Source organism: Amblyraja radiata, chromosome 7, assembly GCF_010909765.2.
Source record: "Amblyraja radiata isolate CabotCenter1 chromosome 7, sAmbRad1.1.pri, whole genome shotgun sequence".
NCBI classification, from domain to species: domain Eukaryota; kingdom Metazoa; phylum Chordata; class Chondrichthyes; order Rajiformes; family Rajidae; genus Amblyraja; species Amblyraja radiata.
This window is the reverse complement of record NC_045962.1, coordinates 30,931,234-30,949,072: the sequence shown is the minus strand read 5'-3', so window position 1 is coordinate 30,949,072 and position 17,839 is coordinate 30,931,234. Positions and strand designations below refer to the sequence as shown.

The window sequence follows — 17,839 nt, the reverse complement described above, 5'->3', positions numbered from 1 at the left end:
AATTTCCATTACGAATCTCAAATTGTGGAGTACAGAGGCAAATAAATAAATTTTGGGTCCTTGTCCCAAACATTATGGAGGACACTATCTCTGGGGTATGGGTTCCATGGATAATTTGCAGCATTAAGATTATGTTTAGCTTGAAGATACAGCATGTAAAAAGGCCATTTGGCCCACCGAGTCCAAGCTGACCATCTTGTCAGCTTGACCACCTGGTCACACCAGCTCTATGTTATCCCACTTCCTCCTCCACTTCATACATACTATGGGCAATTTATAGAGACCAAACTCATGAACCTACATGCCTTTGGGATGTGGGTGGAAACCAGAGCACCCAGAGGAAACCCACATGGTCACGAGGAGAATGTGCAAACTCCACAGACCAAAGGTCCAGAATCCAACCTGGGTATCTAGCACTGAGAGGCAGCAGCTCTACTGTTGTGCCACTGTTTGTGCCAAGTATAGTGAAATTCAGCAAGTGGAGTAATCACAAAGGTTACAAAGTCAGGGAAAATTGTGGTCAGTGGCAGTTGTAGGGAGGAAACAGATGGTACCAAAGGAAGAAGGAACTGCAAATGCTGGTTTAAACTGAAGATAGACACAACAAGCTGGAGTAAATCAACGGGACAGGCAGCATCTCTGGAGAGAAGGAATGGTGACGTTTTGGGTAGAGACCCTTCTTCAGACTGAAGAAAGGTCGCAACCCCCAAAACATCACCCTTTTCCTTCTCTCCAGAGTTGCTGCCTGTAACAAAGGCTGTGTTGCTTTCCCACTGCTAGGGTTAAGGACATCTATTCTGGGATTGTGCCATTCATTTGTGTAGAAATAAATAAAAGGGGAAAGACGACGAGAACTGGTCCCGAAGTGTTGTCTCTTTATTACAAAGCACAATGTGTAGCTCCAGAGAGTTGTGGTGGCTTGATCATTGGGTATTTGGATGAGGTAGATAAATGTTGAACTATTGGGGGAATTGAAAGCTATGTTGAAATGGCACATAAAATCAGTTGGTGGAATAGCTGTAGTTACTGCTTCACAGCCCAGAAACCTGGGTTCCAGCCTGACATCAAGTGCTGTTGATATGAAGTTTGGTGGGTTATACCAAAGATAGATACAAAGTGCTTGTCTATCTATAAAACAGTACAGCACAAGAACAGCCCATTTGGCCCACAATCTCTGTGCTGGACATGATGCCAAGTTAAACTAATCTCCCTCTGCCTGCAGAGCTGCTGCTTCACATTGCCAGAGACCCAGGTTCGATCCTGGGCACGGGTGCTGTCTGTGTGGAGTATGCATGTTCTCCTTGTGACTATGTGGGTTTCCTCCAGGTGCTCGGCTTTCCTCTCGCTTCCTGAAGATGTGGTGGTTTGTAGGTTAATTGGCATCTATAACGTGCGTAGGGACTGGATGTGAGAGGGGTAATATAGGACTAGTGTGAATAGGTGATCAATGGTTGGTGTGGAATTGGTGGGCCTGTTTCTATAGCGTATCTCATTTTTTTTTTAAAGCTGAGGGCTAGGGCAGGTGGCCTACTTCTGTCCCGATGTTCTTTTATTGTTGTAGACTTATTTTTTTTTGTCATATGTACCAAGGTACAGCTTTGTTTTGCATGCAATCCAAACAGATCAGATATACAATCATCAAACTCGAGGTTAGTAGGTACAGTAATAAAGGGGAAGATAGTTTGCAGAATATAGTTTTCAGCATTGCAGTGCATCAGTATCATACACTAAGTCCAACGTCCGCAATGGGGTAAAAGTGAATCGGACTGTATCCTAGCTTATGGAAGGACTGTTTAGAAACCTGTAAGAAGGGAAGAAACTATTCCTAATGCTGGTGGTGCACACTTTCAAGCTTCTGTATATTCTGTCGTACAGGAGCAGGGAGAAGGAATGATTGAGAAGTAGGGGCTTGTCAGTCCATAAACTTTAGTCCAGAAAGTTTGAATTTTATTTGATCTGATTATCTGCTTGAACCTGAGACAGTTAGATTGGAGAAGAATTTCAATTGGCAATGGTGTTGAAATATGGCAGAAAACAAGCCAATGTGTAACAGAAAGGGCAATATCTACAGAAGACATAGCAACAGAGTACAGATGTCTTTGAGGAAGAAGTGGGTTTTGCAGCTTATTGACCTCACTGCAACATTTGATTTTTGATAGTTCTAACATTAACGTTTAAGTGTCACCAATCATTACTATCAGTAATGCCCTGAATACAAGTTTGTGCCAGTCTGAAGTGAAAATTTCCAGTGAAGATTTTCTTTCAAATCAATTTGTCATAAAATCCTAATTATAGACAATAGGTGCAGGAGTAGGCCATTCGGCCCTTCGAGCCAGCACCGCCATTCAATGTGATCATGGCTGATCATCTCCAATCAGTACCCCGTTCCTGCCTTCTCCCCATATCCTCTGACTCCGCTATCTTTTAAGAGCCTTATCTAGCTCTCTCTTGAAAGTATCCAGAGAACCGGCGTCCACCGCCCTCTGAGACAGAGAATTCCACAGACTCACAACTCTCTAAGACAAAGTGTTTCCTCGTCTCTGTTCTAAATGGTTTACCCCTTATTCTTAAACTATTCAATTAGCAATTTGGATGCTAAGTTTTGAAAAATGATTACATTTCCCAAATAAATGTAGAAACCCCAAACTAGAGGCAATTTATCCACGGACTGAGTTGATTTGCATAATCCTTGGTTATGATGCATACATAGAATTAGGTTTTTTAAATATTTAGCACATTGGTGAGTTGAAGTACCAACTGTTGGTGCTTAGACCAAGATCAGTATGAACAGGCAAAGTACAAAGATGCACAATTAAAGCATAATCAACCTTAAGTTTTAATATTTACCAGCTTCATTTTTCCAGTTAACATTAACCATATAACCATATAACAATTACAGCACGGAAACAGGCCATCTCGACCCCTCTAGTCCGTGCCGAACACATAATCTCCCCTAGTCCCATATACCTGCGCTCAGACCATAACCCTCCATTCCTTTCCCATCCATATAACTATCCAATTTATTTTTAAATGATAAAAACGAACCTGCCTCCACCACCTTCACTGGAAGCTCATTCCACACAGCTACCACTCTCTGAGTAAAGAAGTTCCCCCTCATGTTACCCCTAAACTTCAGTCCCTTAATTCTCAAGTCATGTCCCCTTGTTTGAATCTTCCCTACTCTCAGTGGGAAAAGCTTTTCCACGTCAACTCTGTCTATCCCTCTCATCATTTTAAAGACCTCTATCAAGTCCCCCCTTAACCTTCTGCGCTCCAAAGAATAAAGCCCTAACTTGTTCAACCTTTCTCTGTAACTTAGTTGCTGAAACCCAGGCAACATTCTAGTAAATCTCCTCTGTACTCTCTCTATTTTGTTGACATCCTTCCTATAATTAGGCGACCAAAATTGTACACCATACTCCAGAATTGGCCTCACCAATGCCTTGTACAATTTTAACATTACATCCCAACTTCTATACTCAATGCTCTGATTTATAAAGGCCAGCACACCAAAAGCTTTCTTTACCACCCTATCTACATGAGATTCCACTTTCATGGAACTGTGCACAGTTATTCCCAGATCCCTCTGTTCACCTACATTCTTCAATTCCCTACCATTTACCATGTACGTCCTATTTTGATTTGTCCTGCCAAGATGTAGCACCTCACACTTATCAGCATTAAACTCCATCTGCCATCTTTCAGCCCACTCTTCCAACTGGCATAAATCTCTCTGTAGACTTTGAAACTCTACTTCATTACCCGCAACCCCACCTATCTTAGTATCATCTGCATACTTACTAATCCAATTTACCACACCATCGTCCAGATCATTGATGTACATGACAAACAACAGTGGACCCAACACAGATCCCTGTGGCACCCCACTCGTCACTGGCCTCCAACCTGACAAACAACCATCCACCATTACTCTCTGGCATCTCCCATTCAGCCACTGTTGAATCCATCTTGCTACTCCACCATTAATACCCAACCATTGAACCTTCTTAACCAACCTTCCATGAGGAACCTTGTCAAAGGCCTTACTGAAGTCCATATACACAACATCCACTGCTTTACCCTCATCAATTTCCCGAGTAACATCTTCAAAAAATTCAAGAAGATTAGTTAAACATGACCTTCCAGGCACAAATCCATGTTGACTGTTCCTAAACAAACATTGTGCTTGTTTTAGAAAATATATTGTAAACATTTTAAATAGTTCACAAAATATTCTGTCATTTGAATTCCTTAATAGCATTATTTAAAACCAAAAGACAGCTGGAATATCCCCAGTGAAATGAACAGGTTCAAATACCATCATGATTTACGAAGAGCAGTTCAGTGGCTGAACGCTTGTAACATTAAAGCATTCCAGTAATATTTTCTACTGACTTAAGAGAATGAGTAGAAGTAATATTTTTTGTCAATGTTTTGTTTTTCCATTTTTAGACATGTCTTCCCTTTCTGACAAACTAAAATCACTTTCCCCACCCTCCATAGACATTCCATACGCATTTGTGGCTTAGATTCAGCCAAATCTGGCTCGCCAAACACAAGATAAACAGCATATCTGAAACTATCTGATTAATAAAGAAGCTAATTCCTCCTGACTGGAAGTATGATGCTCATTTTACAAAAAAACTTGAAAGAAATCTGTAATCCCAGTATGCTGCTTCAACTCAGCATGTTAAAATGCGGAACTAATTTACCCTGACACTTATTGCCTGGTTTGGGTTTTTTGGGGAAAAAAAGGTGGCTTGTAATGAGAAAGGTATTTACTTCTCAGGAAATACTATACCGCAGAATTCGAGGTAATTGGCAAGATTTAAAAATAGTTTCTGATGGAACTAACGCACTTGATAAATGAATCCGTCACTGATGGAAGAGTTCAGAATCTTGGAGTAATTAAATCTTGGCATGTGTTTAAAATAGTGCAAAATTTGCTGTCAACAATAAAGCAATAAGGAAACACAAGGAACAGGAGATGCTGGTTTAAAAAAAAAAAAAAACAGTTCTGGAGTAACTCAGCAGATCAGCAATGTTGGAGTAATTCAGCTGGTCAGGCAGCATCTCTGGAGAAAAGGAACATGTGGCATTTCAGGTCGGAACCCTTCTTCAGAACTCTTGCATCTCTAGATGACCTGGATAGGCAAGTCTAAAGAAGGATCCCGACCAAAACATCACCTATCCATGTCCTCCAGAGCTGCTGCCCGGCCAAGTAAAATTTACAAAATACAAAAAACTGAAAAATTTGCCTTTTTCTGAGATTTGAGGCATCAATTCAGCTGGGCAGCTAACTGCTCAGCAAATATGCTGCCATTAAGCTGGCTGAGGCCCAATAGCATTAATTAATTCTCACAGCATACTGGGAAGGAACAAGCACAAGTTTTAATGAACAGTACTAAAAAAAGATTGAATCATATTCTTATGGTTATTGAAACTTAATTTAAAATACCTTTTGTTTGATATTTAATAGACATTGTTGTACAAATTAGTATTTTGGAACCAAATGATAGGTAATAAAATCTTACACTTCATGTGACAAGTTAAAACTTCCAGAGTATTTTAATGGAACGTTATTAAATTGCAACCAGTGCCAGAGGCTACAAATAGCACTGTCTGTAAGAGGATTGTTAAATTATTAACTGGTACTTTTGGATTTTCATGTTAGACTGAATTCAGAAATTGTGGGCTTTGTGGAGTAATCATGATGAATGTCAATTTTGATCTCCTTCCCAATACATAATCTGTGTAAGTACTGTTTGGACTAGCTGATTTCGTTTTGAATCAAAAAAGGACACAAAATGCTTGAATAACTCAGCAGGTCAGGCGGCATCTCTGGAGAACATGAATAGGTGATGTTTCGGGGAGGGACCAGTGATATTTTGGAGCATATTGACATTGAGGAGATGCAAGAGATCTTGAAAGGCATAAAAGTGGAAAAGTCCCAGGGTTTGAGTCGGTGTGCACTGGGTTGTTGTGGGATGCAAGGAAGGGGATTGCTGGGGTTGTGGCAGAGATTGTATCTTCATTAGCACAGGTGAGGTACCAGAAGATTGGAGAATAGAAATAGAAACATAGAAATTAGGTGCAGGAGTAGGCCATTCGGCCCTTCGAGCCTGCACCGCCATTCAATATGATCATGGCTGATCATCCAACTCAGTATCCCGTACCTGCCTTCTCTCCATACCCTCTGATCCCCTTAGCCACAAGGGCCACATCTAACTCCCTCTTAAATATAGCCAATGAACTGGCCTCGACTACCCTCTGTGGCAGGGTGTTCCAGAGATTCACCACTCTCTGTGTGAAAAAAGTTCTTCTCATCTCGGTTTTAAAGGATTTCCCCCTTATCCTTAAGCTGTGACCCCTTGTCCTGGACTTCCCCAACATCGGGAGCAATCTTCCTGCATCTAGCCTGTCCAACCCCTTAAGAATTTTGTAAGTTTCTATAAGATCCCCTCTCAATCTCCTAAATTCTAGAGAGTATAAACCAAGTCTATCCAGTCTTTCTTCATAAGACAGTCCTGACATCCCAGGAATCAGTCTGGTGAACCTTCTCTGCACTCCCTCTATGGCAATAATGTCCTTCCTCAGATTTGGAGACCAAAACTGTACGCAATACTCCAGGTGTGGTCTCACCAAGACCCTGTACAACTGCAGTAGAACCTCCCTGCTCCTATACTCAAATCCTTTTGCTATGAAAGCTAACATACCATTCGCTTTCTTCACTGCCTGCTGCACCTGCATGCCCACTTTCAATGACTGGTGTACCATGACACCCAGGTCTCGCTGCATTTCCCCTTTTCCTAGTCGGCCACCATTTAGATAATAGTCTGCTTTCATGTTTTTGCCACCAAAATGGATAACCTCACATTTATCCACATTATACTGCATCTGCCAAACATTTGCCCACTCACCCAGCCTATCCAAGTCACCTTGCAGTCTCCTAGCATCCTCCTCACAGCTAACACTGCCCCCCAGCTTAGTGTCATCCGCAAACTTGGAGATATTGCCTTCAATTCCCTCATCCAGATCATTAATATATATTGTAAATAGCTGGGGTCCCAGCACTGAGCCTTGCGGTACCCCACTAGTCACTGCCTGCCATTGTGAAAAGGACCCGTTTACTCCTACTCTTTGTTGGTGTTGTGCCTTAACTGTCGCATCCACTCACTACGCACCAGCAGCAATTTACAGAGGCCATGTAATCTAAACCCGCAAGTCTTTGGGGTGCGAGAGGAAGCCAGTGCACCCAGAGGAAACTCAATGTCGCAGGGAGAACGTGCAAACTCCACACAGACAGCACTCAAGGTTAGTATTGAATCCAGGTGTCTGGGTCTGAGGCAGCAGCTCTACCTGCTGCATCACAGTGCCATCATGTGCTGCAGGTTTAATGCAGGCCACAAATTAAGGAAGCAATTTTTACATTGAATGACATTTAATATCCATTCAGTTAATTTGTCATTTTTATTTTAAAAAGGTCTGTATATCTCAAGTATTAGAACACATACATTCCAAGCAAGTTTATTAATACCTGAAGCAATTAGACAATCTAATTTTGCAGAGAATTACTGGGCGTAATATTTTGATTTCCATATTAAACTGCACTCCAGCATACATTTGGAAATAATGGTGAATGCTAACAGTTCCATCATTGTAGCGACATTTTTTGGGAGGAGTTAGAAATATCTTAGAGAACTCGCTGTAAACCTTTGACTCAATTTGAAAAATCATTAAGGATTCAGATTTTCTGACTTCAAAATATAATTAGAAAAATCCCACAAAACCACATTCATGATTGCAGAACTAAAAACATTAAAAAAAAACCCCTGCCTGATACAAGCGGCATTCATGACATAAATATACACGTCAATGATACTAAATATTTTAAGGTCGATTTATTTCAAAATCTGCCTGTAAGCTCTTTTGTAGTCTTGCAATATTAGCATCTAATGCTGCTAAGCTGTTCCTGAAATTTTGCTCATCCCTGGAATTAAACGAAGAAACCGATGACGTGCTGCAATTAGATTTTAGATATCTATAATCAAAACTTAAGAAACTTGAATCTACTACTGAAACAGTGTCAATCTGTAATTGTGGCTCATTTCTCAATGTTGGTGTGGTACACAGATCTAAATTGGATTTGGGAAGATGTACAACAGTGTCCAAAGGCCTCAGCGGGATGTGATTATTTTCTGACACTCCAGTTTCTGATGAATAATCGCTTGGTACCATCGTTTCCTTCAACCTATCAGTAACGGGTATTTCCTCAAACACCACCTTTTGTGGCTTTTCCAACTCATCCAGTGGATGTGGCATTACTATCAATCCATTACATGAATTTCCACTATCGTAAGGCAACGCATTTAATCTAGTATATGATTGCACTGGTATACATTCTCTCCTCGCTGGTTCTTTTTCTTGCTTGCAGGCATTGCCTGCTAATGGAATGTAAGTGGTTTCATCCAGCTTGGAGTCTTCATTCTTAACATCATGATATTCAGTCTGTACACTGTACCTAGAAAAACCTGAGGGTGAAGACTTTTCTGACATGCCATTATTTTGATATATTCTGGTTGACACAGGTTGTTCACATTCAGGTACTTTAAACAGCAATGATGAAGCATGTGCGTCTTGTACAGAATTGATGTTCAGATTTTTAAGATAAGCTGTCACGGAGCTCAAACCTGGATCATCTTGCAGATGCTTTTCATATTCCTGAAGGTTGTTTCTGGTCAGTTTGGATTTGGGTGTCACAAAATCCATACTAAGGTCATTGAGAAGTCTTTCCATACTGCCTTGCAAAGTTCTGTTGAACAGCCAAACCATATAAACAATTGATTACTGTTTCCCATCAAGTGTAAAATATTATATCACACAATCAAAATATGGGGCGGCTTTGTGGTAGAGCTGCTGCCTTACAGCGCCAGAGACAGGTTCGATCCTGACTACGGATGCTGTCTGCATGGAGTTTGTACGTGCTCCCTGTAACTGCATGGGTTTTCTCCAGGTGCTCCAGTTTCCTCCCACACTCCAAAGATCGACAGTTTGTAGGCTAATTGGCTTGGTAAAATTATAAATTATCCCTAGTGCATAGGATAGTGTGAGTGTACGGGGTGATCGCTGGTCGGCGTGAACTTGGTAGGCCGAAGGGACTGATACTGTGCTGTATCTCTAAAGTCTAAAGTAAATTTATAGTCAAACAAATGGTATGAAAAGTATACAAAGATTATAACTCAAATGTGATAAACCTCTTACTGCACAAAACCAAACAATACTTTTGTAGAGAATTCTCCTGCAAGCTCTTTCAGAAAAATCAATTGGAAAGCAAGCTTGAATTCATGGACTTGTTCTGTATTTGTTTAATATTTGATAAAGGTTTGGTCAATAAGACACTCTTCTTAACCACGCAAAGTATGAGTCAGCTGCTCCAATCAGATCAAAGTTTGTCCTGATGCAGAGAACAGAAATGAATCAAGAATTTGTTGAGCGTTGATCTGCCCTAATAATCTTTACTTACATTTTGGGGTCTGGATGTTGCTGACAATGCCAACATGCCTGTTGGTGAACTAAATGGCCTGTCATTTCAGAAAACGGCAAGGGACGGTTTCGAGTCACAAATAAGTCACCAATATGGTTTTGAGTGGAAAAATGGCAAATTATGTCCCGTGAAAGATATTAGTAAAACAGATAATGTGCATTTAGAAACAACAATCTGATATTTTATAGTCATCATTAGGAATTTATTTTGTAAATTTAAGATAACCGATTTGAAATTAAATGCCACAGCTGCCATGGTGGGACTTAAACACGTCTCAAGATTGTTAATCCAATAACTTAAATGTACTGACATTTAAAATAAATTTGGACAGCTACATGGATAGGAAAGGTTTAGAGTGATATTGGCCAAAGATAGGCAGGTGAGACTAATGTAGATGGGGCACCTTGGTCTGCATGGGCAAGGTGGGCCGAAGGGTCTGTTGCTGTGTTGTATCACTCTATAAATTTACCACTTATCAGGATGGACACTATGGATTTCTCATTTAGTGTGAGAAAACTAAAAAGTGCTTAAACTAATTATGGTCAAATAGAAACATTAAAGCATGCTCTAATTAATTAGATCTTGACTTCAACTTCATTATGCTTCCTGAAAATCTGAGAAGGCAAAAGCAGCAAATGCAGAATTCAATCCTGAAGAGCCACAAAAAAAACCTATTACATTTGAAAGTGAAAATGGCTCTCATCACACAGCACCACCACCCGTGTATTATTTAACCAAAACTCTCAGGTACATAAGGGAAGCAGCACCAACATTTAATGTTTTCTCTGATTGCTGTCTATCCTCCTCATGTCAGGAATGACAGCTCTCCAAGCAAGATTACTTTCCAAGGAAACATCAAAATTTAGTTTACTGGATTTGAGACACTACACTTGAGAACAAAGTCCAAAATAACACCTGCGTTTCTTTCTTGTACCCGACACCATTTTGATGGTTGATAGAATGTTTAGGAGCCGGAGGGATAATCACAGGAACTGCTTGGCCATAATGCACAATGAACATTAAAGCAAATTCATAAATCAAAGCTTACTGTGTAGAAATAACAATAAATTATCACTTATTTTCTTATTGCCCATGTTATAGTATTTGCGTTTCATTATTCCAAAATTAAATCAATAACATTGGGCCTGAAGAAGGGTCTCAACCTGAAATGTTATCTCCAGAGGAGCTGCCTAACCCACTGAGTTACTCCAGCCTTTTGTGTCTGTCTTCAATATCTCATCCTCTCCCTTAAGCAGGAAAAAGGGAAGATACAACCTGCAGCCGTAAGTCATAATCGTGCACACCAGTAGTAAAATAACTCCAGAACTAAACTCTCTGGCTGGAGGTTAGTGCTGAAGCAACTACCAGATTATACTTTTGAACTGCAAGGTGAATTGTGGCATCCCACAAGGATTAGTGTTTGGGCCATTGTTGTAATCCATATGAATGATCCAGATTTGGGGATGCAAGCCACAATTTCTAAATTTGCAGAGATAGAATTATGAATTGTGAAGAAGGCAAGGAATTGGAATAACAAGGAACTGCAGATGCTGGCTGAGTGTCACCTGAAGTTTTATGTGGAGAAACAGGAGGTGGTGTATTTTAGTAGGAAGGATGAATAGAGACAATCAGGAGTAGGGGATAGTATTGCAAAGGAATGCAGCAGTGGAGGGTTCTGGAAGATTTGGTATATTAGTCATTGAAAGTGGTAGACCAGATTGAGAAAGCAGCCAATAAATCAAGGCTTTATCAATTGCAGTATAGGATATAAAAAGAAAAAGTCATATTGAACTTTCCCAAAATACAGGTCTGACCTCAGCTGGTGTATTGTGTTCAAATTGAAAGAAGGATGTGAAGGTCCAGAAAAGAGTGACATGAATGGTTCTGGGATTGAGGGACTACGGTAGGCCATGTGGAGTAGGAATAGATTAGAGAAGATGGAACTGTTTTTCTTTTGAGAAGGGAAACTGCAGATTGGAGAAGCTTGTAAAATAGAGGTTTGTGGACATAATGGATGGTGGGATGTATTTCCCATCAGTGGAAAGGTTGAGGACTAGCAGTCACAGATAAATAATAAATGGGAAGATGATCAAAACTGACACAAGGAAGTATTATTCATACATTGCGTGAGTGGCATCTGGAGTGCACGGCCTCCAGATGTGAAGGCAGGAACTTTTGTGGCTTCAAGAAGGAATAGGATAAACATATAGTAAAGAAAGATGTGTAAGGCAAAAGAGAAAAGGGTAGGAGGTGAAGCCAGTGAATTGCTCTGGCAGAAAGCTGGTGGAAACGATGGAGAGAATGGCAGAACGGTGGAAGAACTTACTTATATGACTAATTCAGCAGGTTATGCAGCATCTGTGGAGTCAACAATTTGGGTTGGGACCCTTTCATTGGGACTATGAGGAAAGAGTTAGTGTATAGCAATAGGACAGAGATAAAGGGCAGATAGAACTAGGTGGGATTGGGGTAGGACCAGATGGAGAGGGGATGAGAAGCAGATGAGGGAAGGGAATGGGAAAGGTGAACAAAGGGAGAAAAACTATAGACATAAGGAACTGCAGGTACAGGTTTGTGGAAAACAATAAAGTCCTCGGCAGTCAGGCAGCATCTCTGAATAACATGGATAGGTGATGTTTTGTGTCAGGACCCATCTTCATACTTGTTGTGGTGGGGGGAGGGAGGACAACGTCTGGTAATTGGTGGATATAGGGAAGGAGGGTTTTTGATAGGCAGATGTTTGGACAATCATGAAAATAGATGAAAAGACAAATGAGCTAACAATAGAAGTGAGAACTACGAAACTAGAGGAAGGAATATGTGGAAGGGGAGAAATTAGTGCAAATCCAGGTGGGGCACAGGAAAGAAGGAGGGGAAAATGGGGGGTGGGGGGTGAGAAAACGTTGTTTGTAGGTTAGTTACCCAAAATTGGAATATTCAATATTCATACCGTTAGGTAGTAAAGTACCCAAGTGGGATACGAGATGTTGTTCCTCCAGTGTGCATGTGACCTCACTCTGGCAATGGAGAGGGATACAGGACAGAGAGGTCAATATGGGAGGTGAAAGTTAAAATGTTCAAGAATGCCAGGTGGATAAGTGAGTGTGAGAAGAACATCACTGGTGTTGGCTACTGAAATTGGTAAATACAATGTTCATATGGCTGTGTTGGAAGCTACCCACATGGATTACGAGATGTTCTGGCAGTTAGTTAAGAGTAACTTCAGCTACATAAAATAACAGTCTAAACTCTTTCATGCTCCCTCTAACATTGTCTTTGTTCTTGGATTATAAAGATTAGAGGTCCTAGCAATCAGATATATTTATCTCAACTATATTTTAATAATATAAAATAAATCTTTTGCTATCTTTTCTCAAAGTGTTTAATCCTACTATTCAATGTAATTCTTGCTAACTTCTTACGATGCTTGAAAATTATAATTGCTTGAACAGCACTCAAAAGGATGTCTGGCCAACTACAATAATCGCTAATTAACAGCAGTGTGACCTTCCAAGTCCCACCTTAATGACTGAATTGTAGAGACAAGTCAAACTTAATTTCACTCAAACATTCTTACAAGGTGGGTTTTCACTACATTCATCTTAGTTGCTCAGAGCCAAAGCTCAACCAATTATAATTACCAACATCATTCACTAAATATATGTTCAAAACTTAATTTTAAAGTTTACACAAATGTGAACACTACAAGGTAGAATACTGCAGGGTGCATTGTCAGCTTGCCATTGACTTGGTTTAAATAAACGTTTAACTCTGGCAATCCTCCAAATGGGAAATTGTGGAAATAGTAAAGAAGGTTTCATGTGATAATGCCCGATGGATTAGGAGTACCATCTGTGGCATTCAATATGTGTCTAATGTGGAGTGGTCCCAAAAATGAAACTGGATAATGCCTAAATTTATATTTCAAATATTGAGAACAAAAATCTAATTCTTTCATCCTGCAATGAAATAAGATACAGCATACTGTAAAATCCTGTGCAGTTGTTAATAATTAAAAGGCAGTCTATGCTTAAATTTAAACCTGCCATTTACTGGTGCCACAGTTAATACTAATGAACAGTTATTTGAGAGGAATTACCAACGTTGGGATTAGCAGACTTGTGTCGATTTATATCGTAAAAATAACCCTTGTAGTTATTATAAGTATAACTCTTTGTTATTGCCTCTCCACCAAGAATATTCTTTGTTGCACTAATACTAATATTAATATTAATTTATCCAACCACATTGAGCAGAAAAATCAAATACTTTCATCCTGTAATCAAATACAATTCAAATGGATTACCTGGTTAATTCGCGCAACCTGTTCACTTCCGCATCACGTTGACGGAGTGTTATTTCCAAGATTTGATTTTCTTTCTCCGCGGCTTCCAGTTTTAGCTGAATCTTTCTCATTTTCGTTAAAGCTTCATCGACTTCTGGAGGAGGAGAACCAATGAAAATAAAGGTCTCACTTCTGCTCACATTCAGAGAACTGTAACCAAAATATTTCTGACCTACCCATCTTCACTCGAGATGTGTCCATCTCACACGGTTGTCTGCTCTGGAACAAATCCTGTTCTTTCCCTTGCATCTGCCGGAGTAATTGATTGTTCTGCTCTCTTTGACTGCTTATCACATTCAGCAGCTCTTCGTTTTTCTTTTGCAAAGACTCAAGCCCTTTCAATGACTCTCTCAGCTGGGCCTGCAATGTTGTATTCATGGACTGCAGGGAGACCACTGTAAACGAGACAGAGGGTAAAACTGGCCTATTTTGGTGCTATACAGTTTAAAAAAAGAATATTAGGGGAAGTAATAGCTACTACTAGGAAGTGGTCTTGAAATAAAGGATCAGTCCTTATCTTATTGGCTGGCACAGCAAATTAGTTTATTGTCAAATGTACCGAGGTACAATGAAAAGCTTTTATTTGTGTGCTAACCAGTCAGCGGAAAGACTATTCACGATTACAATCAAGCCGTCCACAGTAGATTAAGAAGTTCATTTTGGAACCAATGAATGCAAAAGGAAATCGGGTGATGCTTGGGATAGCATGAATGGATGACAGTGAATCAACATCCTATCATTTCCAAAGGCATTTATTAAGTGTTAAAATCAAAGCAACAAATTGAATAAACAAGGTGTAATATTGATTGATACCAGACTATTCCAATTTATCGTTTCCCTTTTACAAATATTTCTGCAATTGTTTTTAAAAAGTACGAATCCAACATCCTGTGGGCATTATTACTTAATCAACTCTGTGCACCATATGGAATGATAAAATAACTGAACTTAGGTTACTAAAGATAGACACAAAATGCTGGAGTAACTTAGCGGGTCAGGCAGCAACTCTGGAGAAAATGGACGTGATGTTTCTCTGCCCGAAATGCCACTTGTCCATTATTTCCATAGATGCTGCCTGACCCGCTGTTAGTCCAGCACTTTGTGTCTTTTTCTAAGATCAAAGTGCAGCTGTTAGGAAAATATATTTTGAAAAGGCCACTTTGTTCTAAACAACCAATGTCTAGAAGAGTGCAACGAGACCTGGGTGTCCTTGGACACCAGTCATTGAAAGTAAACATGCAAGTACAGCAGGTAGTGAAGAAAGCTAATGACACGTTGGCCTTCATAACGAGAGGATTTCAGTATAGGAGTAAAGAGGTCCTTCTGCAGTTGTACAGGGCCCTGGTGAGACCACATCTGGAGTATTGTGTGCAGTTTTGGTCTCCCAATTTGAGGAAGGACATCCTTGCTATTGAGGCAGCACACCGTAGGTTCAAGAGGTTAATCCCCGGTATGGCGGGACTGTCATATGAGGAAAGATTGGAAAGACTGGGCTTGTATTCACTGGAATTTAGAAGGATGAGAAGGGATCTTACAGAAATGTATAAAATTATAAAAGGACTGGACAAGTTAGATGCAGGAAAAATGTTCCCAATGTTGGGAGAGTCCAGAACCAGGGGCCACAGTCTAAGGGGAGGCCATTTAAAACGGAGATGAGAAAAAACTTTTTCACCCAGAGAGTTGTGAATTTGTGGAATTCTCTGCCACAGAAGGAAGTGGAGGCCAATTCACTGGATGAATTTAAAAGAGAGTTAGAAAGAGCTCTAGGAGCTAGCGGAATCAAGGGATATGGGGAGAAGGCAGGCACGGATTACTGATTGTGGATAATCAGCAATGATGACAATAAATGGCGGTGCTGGCTTGAAGGACCAAGTGTCCTCCTGCACCTATTTTCTATGTTTCTATGTAAGAGTGCAATCAAGCTATCAAAAGCAGTCTGAAGAAGGGTCCTGATCCGAAACGTCACTGAACCATGTTCTCCAGAGAAGCTGCCTGACCCTCTGATTACTCCAGCATTTTGTGCTTAACTTTGATATAAACCAGCATCTGTAGTTCCTTTTTATTACAACTGAACTTGGATTACTGTTTATTATCCATAACTCTGCCATCAAGTTGTTCACTGTGGAAATATAGCAATCAGTAGAAATATTTTGAAAAATATACAAAATAGATTGTATTGTCATGAAAAACTACACTAAAGAAAAGCAGTGGTAGCAGATTACATGCCAGCTCAAGTGAATACATACCCTGTTTAATGGAAATAAGAAAAGGGTTGACTGAATTAACCAAATCTTCATAAAGTCTAAAAGATTAAACTTACCGATATACAAATGATTAAATATGGTCTCAAATATAATTGTTGTTAATTCAACTGCAAATTCTCAGAAAAGTTATGTGTACTTTTCTTCCAGTAGATGGAAAGGATTTGAAGTTTTCATTTTAATTATTAACTAGACCAAGTGGGACCCGTTGGGTCCCGTCCCCTCAATGCGTGGTCGCGGGCGGCCTGCGGCGTCACACACGCACACTCTAACCACCCCCCTTGATATTATATTATTATTCATTCGCTCCTTTCACCCCATCCCCCACCCTATGCACTCACGCATAGCCCCCCAACTCACAGGCGTGGTTAGAGAGGGAGGGGAGTAGAGAGAGAGGGCAGAGACAGAGAGAGGGGCAGAGAGAGAGAGGGGGGCAGAGAAAGAGAGTGGCAGAGAGAGAGAGGGGGGCAGAGAGAGAGAGAGAGGGGGAGAGGAGAGAGAGAGAGATAGAGAGAGAGAGAGAGAGAGAGAGAGAGAGAGGCGGGCAGAGAGAGGCAGGCAGAGGAACCAAGGACCTGAGCGACCTGACCCGACACTGGATTGAGCCGAGACCGGGCCAAACCACATTAACAACTAAAAATACCATATTCTGCCAATGATTTATCAAAAGTACCAGAATTGAGTCAGTAATATAAACATAATAACTGAATTCCTACATACCATTAAATCATTATAATAATCTACAATTCTTGGCAGTTCCCACACTTTATGTTAGTAAGGTATAACCACCCAATGACGATTGAATGGGCTAAAAGACTTCTAAAGCTTTTGATTTTGCATGTGTTTAGGATCATCCTTACAGCAATATTTGCTTTCACAGTCGTAGGTGATTAAGACAAGTGACCAATTTAAGAAATAACTTTGATGGAACAAGGTTAATGAGAAACAAACAAATTACCAAGAAAACAACTATCATTTATTAGAGTCAGAAGATGTTACAGTGTGAAAACAGGCCCTTTGGCCTAACTTGCCCACATGTCCCACTTACATGTGTTTGGCCCATATCAGTCTAAACCTGTCCTATCCATGTACCTAAATGTTTCTAAAACATTGCAAAAGTACATGCCTCAACTACCTCCTCTGGCAGCTCGTTCCATACACCCACCACCCTTTGCCATGTTACGTTTATTTTTAGCAGTATTTTAAAACTAACCAAGATTTCCTTTTAAAATTATATCTTAACTGGGTTTCAGCACAGAGATTTTGACTGTAATGAATAATGCACATTTTATTTGCAAAATCAGATACCTTCAAAGTTGCAACCTGTAGATCGCGAATCTTTTTCAGCTTTTTCTCGTTCCCGAAGTTGTTGGTTTACTATTCTTAACCGTCTACAAAATTTAAGACACAACAATGTAATTTGGGAACTTAAAAAAATATCAAATCTACCAATGTTTACCAAAACTAAGGTGCCCTAAACAACAGCTAAAGGTTTCCTGATTAGAGAAATTCAATTTTCTCACTTTTGTCTTTTAAATTTCCAATAACCCAAAAACAGTGGTGTATTATGGCAAGGTATGCAAGCAAAGAATTTCACTGTGACAATAAAGTATTCTATTCTATTCTATCTATTCTATTGTAGACAAAAGTAAAGACAGAATTTAAAATGGTATCAGGGTGTAAATTTAC

General features: G+C 40.1%; 1 protein-coding gene across 3 annotated transcripts in view; it reads right to left on the bottom strand.

The window, feature by feature from the left end:
• Window positions 1–7,451: 7,451 nt before the first annotated feature.
• Window positions 7,452–17,839, bottom strand: part of ccdc14 (coiled-coil domain containing 14) — a 40,484-nt gene continuing 30,096 nt past the window's right edge. The window contains exons 10-13 of one of the 3 annotated variants that reach the window (XM_033024032.1): window positions 17,459–17,541; window positions 14,066–14,284; window positions 13,851–13,983; window positions 7,452–8,812 (exon numbers count right to left, since the gene is read on the bottom strand). In XM_033024032.1, the coding sequence (XP_032879923.1) occupies window positions 7,891–8,812; window positions 13,851–13,983; window positions 14,066–14,284; window positions 17,459–17,541 (1,357 nt within the window). In that variant the 3' untranslated portion in view covers window positions 7,452–7,890. The remainder of the gene's footprint in view (window positions 8,813–13,850; window positions 13,984–14,065; window positions 14,285–17,458; window positions 17,542–17,839) is intronic. The other 2 variants (XM_033024033.1, XM_033024034.1) reach the window with 2 other exon arrangements.